Here is an 18,187-nt window from a genome sequence, read left to right on the forward strand (position 1 = left end):
GCGATTCAATCTAGCCATGCCTACAGTTGCACCCTCTTCACTCGAATAGGGGTTGGGCCTCAGTATGGCAAGCAGTCCCGACCATCCTTCACCCCTAGGTAGAGTTCATTACTGTTGGGATTATCGTTGGGAGGCATATAGGGACTGTCTCTCAACAACAGGAAGGGTGGATCTAGAAACAAAGGATGGGAGTTCAATAGGCAGTGGTGCTGCTTTAAGTGCCTTTGCCTTTCCTGCTACTGGTTAGTGGGGTCGTGAGATCTAGCGACAGCGAATGGTTTCATCTTGGCCCTTGACTGACATAGAGATGGAGCGTCTGTGTTACCTATTCTAAGGGTAGTGGTGGGGGGGAATTATAGACATAGATGTTGATCCGGTTGTTTCACTAGTTTCATTGAACAGAAATAACAGGAGCAAAGGTAGCAACACCGGTGGAGATATAGGGGCAGTTCTTGGTTAGTTAGCTCCTTCTCCGAGGTGTCTCTCTCCTGAACGAGCTCCGGTGATTGATTGGAATTTCCCTGAGTTGAAGTCCTAACCGATGAGACTCTATAATTCCCACCCACCCTTCTCCCACCCACCCCTGCCTGGGACGGAAATTAAAGTAATAAAGAGACTTATGATATAAGTTTTAATTAAGTCTCTTTATTAAATTAATTAAATATAAATTCATCTTTTAATTTTTAATTTATTTGATAACTTTATAAATAATTAACTTAATATTATTAATGAAAATAAGTAATTAAGCTATCCACGAAAAATAATAATAATTTGGACAACTTAACTAGTTAAATTAATTAATTAATTAATTCTTCTCAAAAAATGGGGACATTACAAATCATTCATCCATTCATCCAATCCCTAGGGTACTTTAACATCATTACTTACTAGCAATAACACATAACACGTCAATATCATAAAACCATTAACATTCGTTATAACCATAGTTTAAAAACTCGTGGACTCGCCACAGACTCGTGAGTCCAGTGGCGCCACGAGTCGACTCACCATGGACTTGCGAGGTGAGTCTTTCTAATTGACTTGTACGAGTCTTTCACTAGACTCGTGCAACCCAGAAAACATGTCAAAAAATTATCTAAATCTTTTTTTTTCAAGTCAATCTCATTCTCTTCATCATAATATATACATGAAATATAACATTTAAGTATAGGAAAGGAAAATTTTCTTATACTTTAAGTTATATTTCATGTATATATTGGCAAGTTGTTTGAGAGTGGTTTCAGATCTCTAGGAATTATAATGCAAATTCTAGGATTTAGAAGATCTTTTAAATTTTCAGACTTAGTCAAATTTCAATAATCAATAGGCTCCTATTAGCATTCTCTCACCCTGTCTATCTCACTCACTTTGTTTGCCCACAATTTTAGACCTATCTATCTCCCTATCACTCTTCGTCTATCCCCTCTCTCCCCCAAGATCTAGACCTATCACTATATGTAATTTTGTAAACATTTATAAACTTATGCTGCTATTATACATTTTAAAGTTTGAAACTAAGAGTATGAAATATGAAATTTTAAATATTGAGTGTTTGGAGATCATATGACATGTGTAATGCTTCAATTATGGTTCTTATGTTTTCTAAATGCATTAATTTCTTTCTGTTTTTTGTAAAACTACGGGTTTTTTTTTGTCGAGTCTTTCGCGAGTCTTTCACGAGTCCGAGTCCGAGTCCGAGTCCGAGTCCAATTTTTTGGTTTGTTGAGTCCACGGCGAGTCCGAGTTTTAAAACTCTATCTCTCTTATCATGAGGATGATGAATTTTCAAACACTTATCCTATCATATTCCCATTAACTCTCTAAGTTCAATTTAAAACACCAATTCCAAGTGTTCCTAATTCCCATATCTTTACTACCCATCTATCTCAATATGAATCCAAACAGCACTATTAGCATATAAGCAATTCCAATTCCTTTCTTAATTTCATCATACTTCCTATCAAGATAACATATACACAACCATAATCAAGTCCACACAACAAATACTAGTTACTTTCCAAATGAGATTACTTATAACAAAATTATATAATAACACCATTTCTACAATGAAGACACACATAGTTAACCATTTTGAATCTTATTCCATATAGATCTCCATCTCTTTTCTACCCAATGATCATTCTTACAACATGTATCATACAATGAATACAACCTCCTATTCCATTACAAGATCATAACCTCAACTACCTCATCATCATGTCCTATTATATAAGAATACATGGCACAATTACATAATCTCTTTTACATTTTTGATATCATCATGATTCAATATACTATCTCAATACATAGAAATTAGCTCCGCATAAGGAAGAATCATAGAGTCCATACAAATCTACAACTACTCATTCTTTGCATAGTCCAAGGATAAGTAACATTAAGGATTAATATCATTCGAATCAAGACATTCATGATCATTACTACATCCACTACCATCCACAAGATATACATAAGATAATCCAATCATATCACTAAGCCAATTAATTCCTTTCTAATCTAGAATTACATACACATTGAATATCCATTTACAACAATCTCATCCAATACATCTCATTCTAAAACCAACCCACTACAAGTCCTTATACATATGTTCACAAGATACTAATTACATAGTCTTCTTTACTATTACATCTTTCTTGAGATACGAAACACATATATCAATTCCTATTACATAGAATATGCTCCAAGATCCATTCACATGATGAGATATTATAAATCCATATCCACGCATGCAAGCATCCAACGAAGAACATCCTAATGGAAGAAGCATCAAACCACCTGACCATCTGGAACCAATAGGAACCGCCCCCCCGTGCTAGGAGATGACATGGGGTTTCAACCCACAGTCAAGACCTAGGCTAACACCTAACAAGCAAGGGACTCAACATCACAAATATAACAACCATAACAATTAATCAAATCACATCCCAATGCTAATCATAAATCAATAAACTCTTAGAGGTATAATCAACAAAAGGTGTAAGAATAATGGACACATGTAGGGACAAGTGTTATCACATGCTATCCTCATGTGGAATCCACCTCAACCTTGGAGCCAAACAAGGGAGGTCAGTTTACCACTCCAACAGTCTTCCCAACCATAGAATCCAAAACCACCTCCCTGGGACCCGCCATTGGGGCATACAACTCAAATTCATTATCTTGATTATGTGAATCCTAATTACCCAAACCCACTAATCAATTTATTAAAGTTATTACTTGCAATTACATAGGAAAAATCTTCATGTGGTTCCATAGGTCTAGGCCCCCTCCTAGAGCTATTGCTGATGACCTAGGTTCTACACATGCAAGAGCCCACTCTCCCAACTATGGACCAAAACCTTAGGGTAAAACATACATTAAGATAACATCACCACAACAATATGAAGGCTCACAATAGACATAAGTACAATCACATCAACAGTGAGAACGAATTTGAAGCATAACATAAAGCATATGCCCATAAGCAAGCATGAGCCTTCACAAGAACCAATCCAATTAATACACCAAGCATAAACATGAAATCAAGAGATAATCCAAAGCATGTCCAACTCTTAACAGTGAGGCAAAACACATCCCACTGGAGCTCTAATAAACTTTCCTCAACAAGAAGGAAATTCTCCCTCTTGTTGGAGCATTATAACATGTATACAATGTCCTCATGGTAAGGCTCAAAAACTCTTATCGGAGCACTAATCCTCATAAAATGATCAAGATAAATCCATACACAACTTTGGGGAACAAAAAACAATCATACCAAGCCTCTGGAAGGACCCCAAAATCAAGCCAACCAAACCCATAACACAAAAACCCCAAAACTTGCAAACTGCAAGCATAATTGCACATCCAAAAGCCAGAGTAGTGCATTCAAAACACAAAATAGCGCATATGACTCGAGGAAAAATAACATAAAACGAACTCTAAACTTGGTAAAAATGCCCAGTTGGGTTCCTAGGCTCTCAAATTGGCTAAGTATCAATCCAAGAAGGTGCGGGAGGGTGAAATAACAATGAATAAACACAAAAATGAAGAATCAAGAACTTACAAAGAGGATTCAACATCACTTTCCAGCCACAACCACTCAAAAGTGCACATAACCACACCAAATCTACACTACGACTAAGAGAGATATAATATTGCAAGAATAGGTTGAATAAAACATTTCAAAGTCTACCCACAGCCCAAACATAAACCAAGACATCCACAAATAGGACCACGACAAAATACAACACATAAGACTTCCTGGAAACAACTCCCGACAAAGCCATATTTACTCCAATTTGCAAATAAACACATCATGGAAAGGTGCAGAAAAATGCTTAAAGGATGATCATATAGCAATCCAAGAACTCTTTAAACTCTAGCAAGATCTCAGGGAACAAGGAAAATAAAGATTCAATAGGGGAAATGTGGAATATGCATTCTCGATAACACACATCATTCCTAGATTTACACCATAATTATAATATAATATGTTTACTTGCAAATTTTACCCCAAATCAAAATGAAATCTTAAACATCGATCTCCAAGCCCCCAAACAATCATTCAACAGTCACAATGTATACAATCTTTTCCAAATAGAAATATAGAGAATTAAGTTTGAAGCTCCAACCTGGAATGCCGCAATCATAGCAAAAAAAAAAAATTGATGAAGAGCAATCAATCCAACATCCTCAATCCAAATCTTCAAATGCAAAATCTCCTAGCAATCCAATCCAAAAATCAATCGAAATCCAAAACAAAACTTCCAACAATAGAAAAGCCTCGACCAATCAGAACAATATATTATACCTACCATGCATGATAACGAGGTAAGTATTATTCAACAATATTATTTACTTACCCCACTCAAAATCAACTAATAGAAATAAGGGGTAGGTAAACTTTATAATATAACTAATTATACAAATAATAATAATAATGTAATAGTATGAACATAAATGGGATAATAAGAAGTCAAAACCCAATAATTAAATAAATAAATAAAAAGTTTATATAAATAGTAACTCAATATTAATTATAAAATCAAATCAACAATAAAGCATTGATCATTAATTAATTCTTTAAACAATAAATAAATAGATAACCATTAAACAATAAATAATTAATAAATCAATAAATGATTAATAAAACATTAAATCAATAAATCAAATAAATCAAACTCAATTAAATAAATATAAAATCTCAATAATAAATAAATATCATATAATCAATTAAACACAAAATAAACTGAACAAATAAATAACCAATGATAAGTCAATTAATTAAATAAATCAAGCTCAATCAATCATTAACCAAGCCAATAGAAATAAATAAAGCCAATAGAAATAAATATTAAATGACCAACCAAATAATAACCAATTATTCCTTTCTTCAAAGAAATTTTTTGAAATAAAGCTTTTTCATAAAAATTCTTTATTAATCTTCCTCTAAATCAAATTATTATAATATCCTTTATTTTTATCTCCATTTTTAATTCTAAAAAAGTTCTCTTAGAAAAGTCACATAACAATGTCCCTCAAGAGAGCTTGCACTACTCTTGATTCGTTGTTAGTGTTGTCGTTCCAACTTCCATCTTCCTCTATTTTTTATTTACTTAGCAAGGACCTTTTTTTCTTCACTTTCTAGGTCCATCGTTCGATTGTAGGCTTTGGAATAGGACGAGGGTGGTGCAACCTTTTTTTTTTCTTAATGACATAAGTAAACCTTCAATGAACAATCGCCTTTTCAGACCATCAGCCAGTTCTATTTCCTATTTTACCAGAAATTGTTGAAATTTATGATTATAAGCTCATACATTTTTGTGCTTGCCTTGTTTTATATCGTAAACTTCTGCTACTATTTCATTATCATCATGAAGCAAATTAAACACTTCTGTTTATGTTAGCTTGTTAATATTGTAGAAGACTATATGCTGACACTCCTGTTTACCATTTACATTGATGCTTTGAAAGCACCCTTAACATATTACATATTAAAAGATTTTAGCTTTTTGCGGTATATATTTTTTCCTTCATTGAGATGTTTTCTAGAGTAATATGTCTTTTTGGGTAAGATTCTTCAAGGTGAAACTGCTGGATGGCTTATTCATTTTCTGTTGCATATCATGTGTGAAGTCTTACTAATGTTTGTACTGCCTTGTGTTGAAGATGGCAAACGCTTAGAACAGAAGCAAAGGAACTCTTCAAAAAACTTGTCAGAAGATATCGATGGCGCTTTATAGGCGTGGGATTTCTGTTATTGGTTGCATCAGTCCTGAGCAAGCACTTTGAAACTGTTCAAACGTACTGGTATCGGCACAGGTATCATATTTATTGCAAAAATTATGTTAAAGATAAAAACTTGGCTTTGGAAGTCCACAAGGACCATTTTTTATTCTTCATAGGACACAGGTAACCAATTCTAACACAAAAGCCCATATCTGAATGTTGCAGTTTATGGCATGTAGGTATCTATACATCATCCTTAGTCTTCTTGTGCTCAAGTTTCTCTGCAAGGGAAATTTATGAGCAAATCTCCAGCAACATCGCAAACACTTCAAGCCTTAATGATACAGGAGAAATTGAATTGGCTGATCAATGATATAGGAGAAATTGAATTTGTTGATCGAGGCGCTTAAACATCATCCATGGCAATTATTTAAATTTTGTATTTTAGAAAATACCTCTATATTGTAACTTTTTAGATTACATTTCAGTAAATGTCCCTGGGAGAAATCATGATGTGGTATGCAATTTCTTCATCTGCTAGATTTTTTTCAGCTTTGAGGAAAAATATGGTTCGTATCAGTACCGAAGTTCTGGCTGTATTTTTTAAAAGCCTTGGCAATTCTATGTGCGGAACAGCCAAAATGGGCAATCAAATCGAAAGGGACGGTATTTTGGCTGAAAGGCTTTTCTGAAAGTTTCACAGATCTGTAAATGAAATTAAATCAGATGATTTTAATTACATAACAAGACCCAATGTTGTGACAGCTATCTCAATCACCAAAAGGGGTTAGAATTTAGGACAACATTGTTTCTTTATAAAGGTTGGTTTTCTCTTTAAAATTTGAGGCAGTAAGAAAAAACTTAAATAAGATTTTTTTTTTATCGATAAGGGCTTTTGACTGGAATTTACAACCAGTGGGATTACAGAAGGAAACCCATCCTCAAAAACCAGTGGGATTACAGAAGGAAACCCATCCTCAAATTCAAATGATTATGAGACATTAACACCTCCAATTTATATGGCTGCATCCAACTCTCCTTATCGCTCCACTTGATCTCCTTATCACTCCATTTGTTACTTGGTATCAACACCAATGCTGTTCGACTGCCACCGTCACCGTGTCTGGACCTACCGCTGCCTCAGAACGCCATGCCTGTGTTGGTCAAGCCATTGACTAGCGACCACATCTTGCGCGTTGGGGATGTCACCTACGAACCACCAATCACCTCCAACATTACGACAAGCACACCTGGGCAGGAAACGAGCGACCTGCAAGGGATTCGAACACACAATGCCGCATCAACGCAGATTTGCAACTTGCCGTTGCACTGCAGAGTTAACCCCAATTAATTAAGATATTTAGTAGTTATAGTATTTTAATAATTAAAAAGGCTTAATATTGATAAAAGAAAATAATCTAGTAGAGAATCAGCAATCCATGCTGAGCACATGCGGATGTTTTGTGAAGAGAAACTGATGTTAATCATGGAAAGACCTCAAAAACTGACTAGTCCCTATAACAGTAGAAAGAAAGAATGCAAATAGAGAAAATACTGGGAGGCAGATTATTCTTGATGAGTTCTAGTGAAATTCACTGCCATGTACTGCCATTGACAACATGTCACCAAGTTTGTAATGGTCCTATCAACATTGCAGAGAGTATAATGATTCTTGTTTGATAGCCTCTAGGGGAATAAATAGAGAAGAAAAGAAACACTGCCATGAACTGTGTGGACGCAGCATTGGAAAGCTAAGTTCCTTGAGTTAAACCACATGATATGTGGTTTGAGGGAGTGACGCATAAGCTACAATGGGTACATGGCTACTTGGTTACTGCCGTTATGGTTCAATTTTTTATTCTGTTATTCAGTTTTTACTTTCGTATCGTCTTTTAAAGGCTGTTGCTATGAATCAACGATATCGAGGTTTATTTTTTCTTTCATTTTGGTATTAGAGCATTTTTATCTCTGCCCGTGATTGTGTTGTAATGGGAGACATTCTAAGGGCGTAGGAATTCCTGAAAAAATGTATCCCCCAACATTCATATGATGTTGACATTTAATATAAAGCCCGAGGAGGTTCTGGAGGTTTCTATAGTGGAATCAATGATTGCAGGACGTGTGTAGAGTGGACTTGTTGAAAATGCTTTTGAAACTTTCAAAGTAAATGCACTTGGAAGATAGAAGTAGTTGTTGCAGGGAGATTGGTTTCGATTCAAGGAAATTCACTTGGCAGGGGTAAACGCCAAACACACAGCCCGACATATGAGAACTCTTGGACAGAATACCTCGAAGAAATGTGGTCTTATGGAAATGCCATGGTTGATGCAGAATTTTACAAGATTTACTCACATTCTCTACGCTTATGTCTAAATGGGAATTTTAGAACGGTAAGTTGACATCCTTTAAGCCGTGATGAAAGTGATCGCTTAATGCTACATGTGGAGCAAGTTGAAATGTGTTCTTGAGAAGAGGTAAGGGTCTGGAAATTATTTAAGCTTTGTTTTGGTAGTTTGATTCGGTAAACTTCAGTTTCTTTTTGAAAATATATTTATAGTATATTCAATCTGTGTGAATGAATTAAAGGTAGGTACCGTTGTTCGGGAATGTTAAAGGAGTTAATATTTCTTGTGTATATGAAGAAATTTTTGGAGTAATAAGGTTATTAAAATGGAAAATTTAGTTAATATTGTTCAATTTGAAAGGTACTATTTTCATACATAGTAGATAAAGATACAATTGTTTTTAATTGAAAAAGAATTATGGGGTGGTGTAATTTGAATTATAAAAAAACTACAAGATGTAGATGAAGCAATAAAATGGATGGCTAAAGATTGTAGGGCCACAACATTGAGTGGTCTTAAATTAAGATCATATTGATCTAATGAAAAAATCAAAGCAAATATGGGAGGGGCTTAGTTCTTTATTTGGTTCATAGGCTTCAAGTGCTAAAATCTCCATAAAGAAAAAACTTTATGATTTGAAGATGAAAGAGGGAGACTATTTTTCAGGATATTAGTACATTATGTTCACTCCTTAATCAACTTGCAGGTGTAAAGTCGAGAGTTGATGATGACGACGATGCTAAACGAATCTTACAAAGAAGTATGCTTTCAAGTTTTGATCATATCGTTTTTACATCAAACAAAATGAATCCTAGTTTGAAAACTATCATTTCTTCTTTTATTCATTAAGAAAGTAGAGAAAATCATTCAATTATTGAGGAAATTGTATTTCTTGTTAAGATAGAATTCAAATCTTGTTATTATCAGAATAGTGGACATTTCTAAATAAGTAATATTCAATGGGTCAAAGATCTTATCGATGGGAAGATGAAGAAAACTAAAGCTCTTACTACAAGCAAAGGTGAAACATAATATTGTGGTTTTGCAATGCATAAGGAAGACTCATACCACATGATAGTGAGGATGAATATATACTTTAGAATGTAAAGAAAAGATCAAATGTAAGGTTAGAGAAAATGAAGGCAAGGGGACATATATCATCTCAATCTAAGAAGCACCTTTTATATTTATGTCTCTTTGAAAAAGGGGGACCTGGCTTTTCTTGTGGGTACTCGATGTATCTACATTTGGTTGATGTTCTTTTGTGCAACAGAGGAGCTTTTAGTTGATGTTCATTTGCATAGTAGAGGGATTGTTTCCATAATGCCAGAGGAAAGATTTGATGCACTTGGAGAAGATGTGGATTCTTGGAGGTAAGTTCTCTCATGTGCAACATTGAGGAGGGATTTGACACTCTTGGAGGAAATGGGAACTTTTAGTGTTTAAAGTTCCCATTTTAAAGTCATATGTTAAGTGAGTGTTGGTAAGTTTTCAAAAATTTCCAAAGTTTTTCAAGCAAGTTGGGAAAGTTCTAATTTCAAGTAGAAAGCTCACTTTAGGGTTTTCTTAGGATTCGGTTATGGTTTGGAATTATGTTGGTTTTTGTTGAAATTTGTCATTTACATCAAAGGTAAGAAGACAATGTTGCATTGATGTTAAAAGCATATGGACAAGATTTTTGTTGATGTCAAGGGGTTCATAAATCGATATTCATAGACAAAATAAGTGTTACACCCTAGTGTGACATTGGTTTTTACTATCGCTTGTTTTAGTTAAAATGCTTTATGGGATGAATATGTTTTGAATGTATATGTATCTTGATTAGGAATCAAATGAATGATTATGCAATCAATATGATATTTTGGTATGAAACATATGGTGAATATATATATGATTTAATAACAGTTGACTATTGTTGTGATGTGCTAAGTTGGATACAAGAAATGAACAAGCCTCTGGATGGAAGGAAGAGTATCACTCGGGAGAGGAATTTTTTTTCAGTAATATTATATAAGTGCCTTATTCAGCTATCACATGCTCACAACCTAGCTGGCCAAGTTGAGTTAGATTAGCTTGGTTAGTGGTAAGATGCGTTTTGTATTTTGAGTGACGTTTTGTATGGTTTGATTGTCTTTGTTTAAAATGTTGGATCGAATCTCTATGATAGGTTTAAACCCTTGTGTTTTCATATCTATCTATATATTAATCGATGAATATATATATCGGGTTGCATTTTATTTGTTTCTTATTGACCAAGTCAAAGGGGGATTGACCTCATCCAAGGGGCACACCCTATTCACTAGCAGATATAGCAAAGTGAAACACCACCACCTTACCCACGTGGGTGGTGGGATTTATTATCCATGCAACACGTAAATGGGAAGGAGAGGTCGATCACATATGTGGCATGCATCCCCTTCTTCGTTAGTAAATAGGGAGGGGATGTTAATAATAACAAGCCCCTTGAACCTCTTTGCTAGGCATAGCAAGTGGAAATTGAAAAAGTATTAATTCATAGGTAATATAGTTAGAAGCTACACTTAATAAAAAGGTGGACTTAAACGATAGGCATATGGTATTTAGAAATTGACTTCTATTTGTTTAGGTAAGTAGTATCGTTAATCATCATATTTGACTTAGAAAATTATTAAAGGATGACTCATAGTAATATTTGATAGGACTATTTATGTGTCGGCTTTGTAATTAGAAGAAAAGCCAAATAGACTATTGGTGGCGATAAGAGGGAGATTGGTGGCAATTCAAAGAGCTTAATTATAGCATTAAGTCTCTCAAACTTATGTATAAATAGAGGAGCTCCCTTGGAGCATAGATCATCTCATCTCAATTTGTCATATCTCATCTTTTCATCTCCATAATCTCTTATCATATTTCTTATTGTTCTTCGTTTCGTTATTCTTCATTGAGAAAAGAGAATAGTCCAAGAATTGTGAGGGAGTGGGCTAGTTGCTATTGTTGAAGGCTTGGAAATTTCTATGTTAGCGGATAAGTTGTGAAGTTAGCATCATTGGAGGAAACAATCAATATTGTGTGATAGCTATATTATATGCATGAGGATTCTTGCTTTCTTTTATATTGAGATATGTTATATATAGATTATTATGTTGCATAAGCTTAATTAAAACAATCATAGAAATTGTGTAACTTGAAGTATATGCATTCTTGTATGATAGAAACTTGTTAATCTTATGAATATATTCATGTATGTAATAGCTAAGATAGTGCTATGATATGATATGTATCTTTTGTTGGCATTTTGATGATGTTGTGATTGTCATTGATGGACACACTTGTTTTATGATCACTTCCTTATGTATGAGTTATACTCAATCGGTAAATTGTTCCAACCGGTATTATGTGTTATAGTCTTTAGACTATCAGTGTTTTGCAGAAGGTGTTTATCGGTCACAAACTGATTGAAGACCCAAAGCGGTATGAAGACCTCAAGCGGTTCGAGGATCCCAAAGCGGTATGAAGGTACAAAGCGGTAGTTAACATTTTTTCAGTCTTCATTTTGACAACCAGTAATTGGTAAAATGTATGAATAGGTAATCAGCAATGAACCGGTATTACTCTGTGATGAGTTACTAACCGGTTTTCCTGTGATGAGTTATCATCCACTGACACTTTGGCGGTGATTTTGCAGCCTAAGAAGACAAGACAAACAAGGAAGAAGACAAAAGCTACCGGCAAGACACCTGCAACATCTGCACCAGTAAATATTGACGTCTCTTATTATACACCAATGACACATTGTCAAAGGACTATCAAGAATATAAGAAGAAAATTGCTTAGTGATCTGAAGGAGTGTTTTGATGATTTTACCGATAGCGAGAAAGAGGAAACAAAGTGGGAAGTCATTAATTATTTGTGTAAGAATGACCAGTCACCATCATAAATTAGATCTGAGGCACCTGATTCTTTATATAATTCTTTGGACAACAAATGGCGCACTGTCATAGAAAAAGAACAAGAAATAAGGGAGAAAGTATTTTCTCAGTACTTTCCTGAAGCCTCCAATTCCGAATTATTTCAGATTATGGACATGCATAAAGGTCTCTTCTTCATGAGAAAAAGAAGACTCGGGTTGCTAGAAGGAAAAACCGCTGAAGTAGAGAAGGACACTCATCTGCATGCCAAAGCTGTTGTCCAGTTGCATCAAGTGTCTGAGGCCAACAAGAAGGCCGAACAGCAATCGGAAACTGGATGAGGTATTTGATGATGAAGGAGAACCAGGTACAAAACAGGTGGACACCATTGATGTTGATGCTTTGGATGTTGAAGATGTCACTCCAAACGTTGAAAAGGGCTGATAAAGAAAAAGCAGACAAGGAGAAACAGGACAAAGAAAAAGCAGATAAGAAGAAGTTGGAAAAGGAAAAGGCAAACAAAGAGAAAGCGGAGAAAGAGGAAGAGAAAAGGAAAGTGGAGGAGAAGAAGAAACAAGAGGAAGAGAAGAGGAAAGAAGAGGAGAAGAGAAAAGAAGAGGAGAAGAGGAAAGAAGAGGAGGAAAATAAAGAAGAGGAGAAGTGGAAAGATGAGGAGAAGAAGAAACAAGAAGAGGAGAAGCAGAAAGAAGAAGAAAGAAAGGAGGAACAAAAGAAAAAACATGAAGCGGAGCAAAGGGAGAAAGAAGAGGAAAAAAAAAGAGCGGAAGAGAAGAAGGAAGCAGAAAAGAACAAGCAAGCAGAGACTCCAGAGGCAACAGGTGGTCAAGCCAAATCGGCCGACATCACCAATCCTCTTGACCTCCAATCTGCAGATGAATCGGAGTTGTTGCAAGGCATAAAGCTAGCACAGGAAATACTAGAAGCATTGAGAAGGAAAAAGAAGCAGGATGTCATTCACACTGCGATTGACACCCTTACCGGTTTGGTCCTAGGTACCAACCTCCCCGGTACCAATTCCTCTCTGGCCAAACTGAAACTTCTATGTATAGTAGTAGAGGAGCAGGTACAATGCCTGGAGGAAGTTGTTGAAGCTAATGCACATAAGAAGCATCAAAAGGAACTTAACACTGCCTTAGTAAAGAAACTGAATGAGCTCCGGTCTCAACTTCAAAAAGAGCAGAAGGATATTAGAGATGTTATGAATGAGGGAAAACTACTGCTGAGCAAAATAAGCCAACCCCATCTATTTTGTGATGATGTGCTTGCACAAAAGGATAAACTGCAATTTGACTTGCAGGCATACTTACGCAACTTTAACACCCCGTATGATTCTTTCACCACATATGGGCAAACTATTCACTGATATCAGCTGCAGTCTGCCAGGATAGAGTTGGAGATTAGCAACAGGACAAGAGATTTGCAGGAACTTCAACTGGTTTTATTACCCAGACTACAAATTCTTCAGAAGTGTTTTCTCAATATAGAAGCTTTGACGGTCACTTAAGAGATGAGTACAATTGATGCCATGGAAGAATAGGTATCACAGATGCAGACGGAAAGTGAGGTGGCTACCTTATTACTTGAGTCATGGTCATTATCCATGAATAATTTTATGTAGGATTTTATATCAGTTTTTGATAAGTTTCACTCATTATTGTCATAAACACTTATTTATTTTAATGATAATGAGAAACAAGGGTTATTCTACAGTACTTTGTCATTGTTGGCAAAGGGGGAGTAGTATCAAAATTTTGGTGAATGTTATGTATACTTTCATGTTATTTCTTTAAGGGAGTAGTATACATTGTATTTTCTGCAAAGAGGGATAGTGTATATATGCTTAGGGGGAGTAATTTTGATTATGACATATTTTTGTTGTAAAACACTTAGATGTCAAAATTTTCCTAAGTGTTGCCATCAATGCCAAAGGGGGAGATTGTTGGCATTTTGATGATGTTGTGATTGTCATTGATGGACACACACTTGTTTTATGATCACTTCCTTATGTATGAGTTATGGTCAACCAGTAAATTGTTCCAATTGGTATTATGTATTATAGTCTTTAGACTATCAGTGTTTTGCAGAAAGTGTTTACTGGTCACAAACTGACTGAAGACCCAAAGCGGTATGAAGACCTCAAGCGGTTCGAGGATCCCAAAGCGATACGAAGGTACAAAGCGGTAGTTAACATTTTTCCAGTCTTCATTTTGACAACTGGTAATTGGTAAATGTATGAACCGGTAATCGGTAATGAATCGGTATTACTCTGTGATGAGTTACCAACAGATATTTATGTGATGAGTTATCATCCACTGACACTTTGGCAGTGATTTTGTGTCGTGTTACCAAATGTGTCTAGATGCACTGAACCTAGGAACTTGCAATGTAATTCTATTGGACCGACATGAAATCAGATTCCTTTATAAGGACATCATGTCTAGGGTTTTAGGTGTGGATAGGTTTTTAGGAGTCGATGAGGTTTTTGTATGTGTGAATATAGAAGAGCAGATTAGGTCTGTGTGAAGAAACAAAGTGTGGAGATATTGAAGACTGAACTAATGGTAAATGTGCATTAACAATGAGCTATCAAGGATCTAACCAAGCATACTATGTTAGTATCTAGATCATCTACTTGTTGATTACTCATATCTTCGACAAGTCTGAAACCCTTAACCGTGTAGGCCTAACAAAGCCTTTGTAAATCCTCTAACAAGGTGGTTCACATCTATGATTCTGAAATCTTCTCACAAGGTAGTATTTAACATGACTTATCTCCTAACAAAGATCTAGATTCCTAATAGGATCTATTCTGGTGAAGAACATTGTATGACCTTAACCGATTTGACTTTAATTGGTCTAGTTTCTATATGCAGATAGTTACTTGTGAGTTTCTGTTCACCATGGTTTTTCCCATTTGGGTTTCCACGTCAAAACCTCGTGTTATGGTGATTGTGCTCTTGTGGGTGAATGCTTTATTTGTTGTTTGGTTTGCATTTGTCTTAACCGGTTTGTTAGTAAATCTGTTATATCGGTTAACTGTTAAACTATTTAAGAGTTTAAGTTCAGTATTTTTTGGTATACTAATTCACCCCCCCTCTTAGTATTCATCATCTTTAGTATATAGGAACGATCAATTTGGTTAATCTTGGGGTTAGGTCAATCCGAGGATGGGAATAAGCTAGAGTGCCAATATTCTATTATTAACTCATGGATTGATATGGGTTTAGTAAATTGGTCAGTTATCAAATAGAGAAATAAAGTGGGTGGACATACGACTTTCATTCGTAGTACTAGATGATGAATTATTTGGCCAAAGTTATTTAGGTTGCCTCCATTTGCATTGTTGGTTCATTGTGATCTAGGTTTACATAGAAGACATGGAACATCATACATGTAGGTTGTAGTCAATGTATGATAGCTCTAATTATGTAGGACACAACACTATGCTCATAAGGCTATATTATTGTGAGGTCACCAAACCAAACTCTTTGTCAAAGGGTTTGGTTGCTTCATTTAGAAGAGACATGGGGGCCTGTAAAGTCTTGGTTGGGTGGAAAAGCACTTGAGTGATGCTCTTCCCCATGCACCTTGTTGTCAATATTTGAGGATATCTTTACCCTTTTGATTATCTTATGGTTCATTAAGTTTTTAGTGTAAGGAAGTTAAGTAGCGGAACAACTTCATTAACCTTGAGAGCAGCATAATGCAAAAAATTTTATAGATCATTTCAACAGTTATAGAAACTTAACAAAATTAAACATAAATAACATTTATACCACAACATAGCGATTTATGTGGGGAAAAACCTTTCGGGAGAAAACCCACACTCTAAAAGTCGCTCGATATATTATTCAACAATCAATAATAGATTACAATATACTTGCAGAGAAAGCTCTTCAGAGGAGTACCACCAACCAGAGATTCAGAGGTAACTTAATAGCTATAAGACTCTTACACACAACCTCTATCTCATGCACCTCATATATAGGAGACACAATACGTGAAACCGTCAAACAGTATTACAAAACCATGAGCAAAAACCACCCAACAAAGTGTAGCTGACCATATCTACTATCTAGATGCCCTATGATGTGTCAAAACACACATCAACACGTTTACCTCACTTTTACAACTCATTTATGTGTCCAATACTTTTTTATATTTCCTATTCCAAGAGTCCAAACTTTCAGAGGTCATAACTTGTGAATCGGGTGTCTAATTGACGAATCATTTGAAGCATCGAAAAGCTCGTGACATGCTGTATCACCTCATAACCTACTATGCCAGTTACACCCACTTTTCAAGGCATTTTGGAGGGTCTAAATTCTTCAAAATTAAATTTAAACCTTTCATCGCACCTTCCAAAACAAAAAATTTAATATCTCCAAAAATAGTTGTGATTTTGCGACAAAACTTTATTGACATGCTTATCTTGCCAATCCGAAGCTTTGTGAAAAATTGCGCACCATTTCATGCTCAAACGAAAAATTACTATAAATAATAACCTCATGTAAATGCAAGGTTGACACACCATTTTCCCAGCACTTAGAATTTTGGCATGTATTCAATATTTCTAAAGTAAAGAGAAATTTGAAAAGGAAAATGCAAATGCATTCATATTATGAATATGATATTGTATATGATTCGGGATGAAATGAAAATTGAAAAGAGATTTATTTCAAATATGTATCTTGTTATTGAAATGGAAATAGGAAAAGTTTTAGTACTTGTACTTTGGCAATGTAATTCTGTTACTTTTGGGTTAAAAACATTATGAAATATTGGGTAAAACAATGGGCATGTTACATGTGACATTAGAGCTACCAAGTTTAGCTCTGAAACCTTTGTGCTCGCTAAAATTTTCCAGAAACATTAAAAGAATCTAATGTTGATAATTCTTGTGCTAGAATGGTGCTTCTCAAGAAAACTGCTAGGAAGTCAGTAATTGGAAATGAGCGCTACCTCAAAGTCAAGAAGGAAAAATAAGTCATTGTCAAAACCATTGAGGGAACCAATCATGATAATGCAATTTGGCTGAGTGACATAAAGACTTTTAGTCATGCCTTATCTTGTGTCTGTCAAGACAAAAAGAGGATGAAAGAAGTGGTTAACTTTGTACCTACTATCTCCTCTGCCAAGTCAAGCTCTTTACCACTTTCTAGAGAAGTGCCTACGGAATGGAGTATTGGTCTTGAAATGATATGTAGAGACCCTCGTATATTCATATTGTCAAAAATAATTCTAATTTCAACTAGTAATGAATCAATGGGATATGTTCCCCATAGTTATGTATCTAAAAAAGAGTATAGGTTATATATCCTTTGACCATGAAATTGAACAAAAATCAGAGGGATATGCCCCTCATGATTATGTTGATGAATAATGATGATTAGTAAATGCTCAATAGATACTAAGAGGTGGGGGTGAATTAGTATAGACAAAAACTTTTTGCAAACCACTTTGATTGCAAAGATTGCACTAACTGGTAAACAGTATCACCGATCTAAATCAAGACACTACCGGTAAAACACAATGGGACTGTGAAAGACAAACTGGTAACACTTAGATCTTCACAAAACCTAATAACTCATTTCCATTTCACCCATATGCATAAGCAAGTAATACATTAGAAATATAAAGACCACTGGATCAACATGCTTTTACCACTTAACAGAAAATACTAATCATCACATGAAAAAGCATCAC

General features: G+C 35.2%; 1 protein-coding gene across 4 annotated transcripts in view; it reads left to right on the top strand.

The window, feature by feature from the left end:
- Nucleotides 1-7,045, top strand: part of LOC131032384 (uncharacterized) — a 128,107-nt gene extending 121,062 nt beyond the window's left edge. For 2 of the 4 annotated variants that reach the window (XR_009358777.1, XM_059210760.1), the window contains exons 5-6: nt 6,169-6,321; nt 6,454-7,044. Coding sequence is in view for 3 of the 4 variants with exons in the window: in XM_059210760.1 (XP_059066743.1) it covers nt 6,169-6,183 (15 nt within the window). In the remaining variant the exon portion in view is untranslated. Of the gene's footprint in view, nt 1-6,168; nt 6,322-6,453 lie in introns of all 4 variants that reach the window. The other 2 variants (XM_059210758.1, XM_059210759.1) reach the window with 2 other exon arrangements.
- Nucleotides 7,046-18,187: the final 11,142 nt, after the last annotated feature.

Source organism: Cryptomeria japonica, chromosome 8, assembly GCF_030272615.1.
Source record: "Cryptomeria japonica chromosome 8, Sugi_1.0, whole genome shotgun sequence".
In the NCBI taxonomy this organism is placed as follows: Eukaryota; Viridiplantae; Streptophyta; class Pinopsida; order Cupressales; family Cupressaceae; genus Cryptomeria; species Cryptomeria japonica.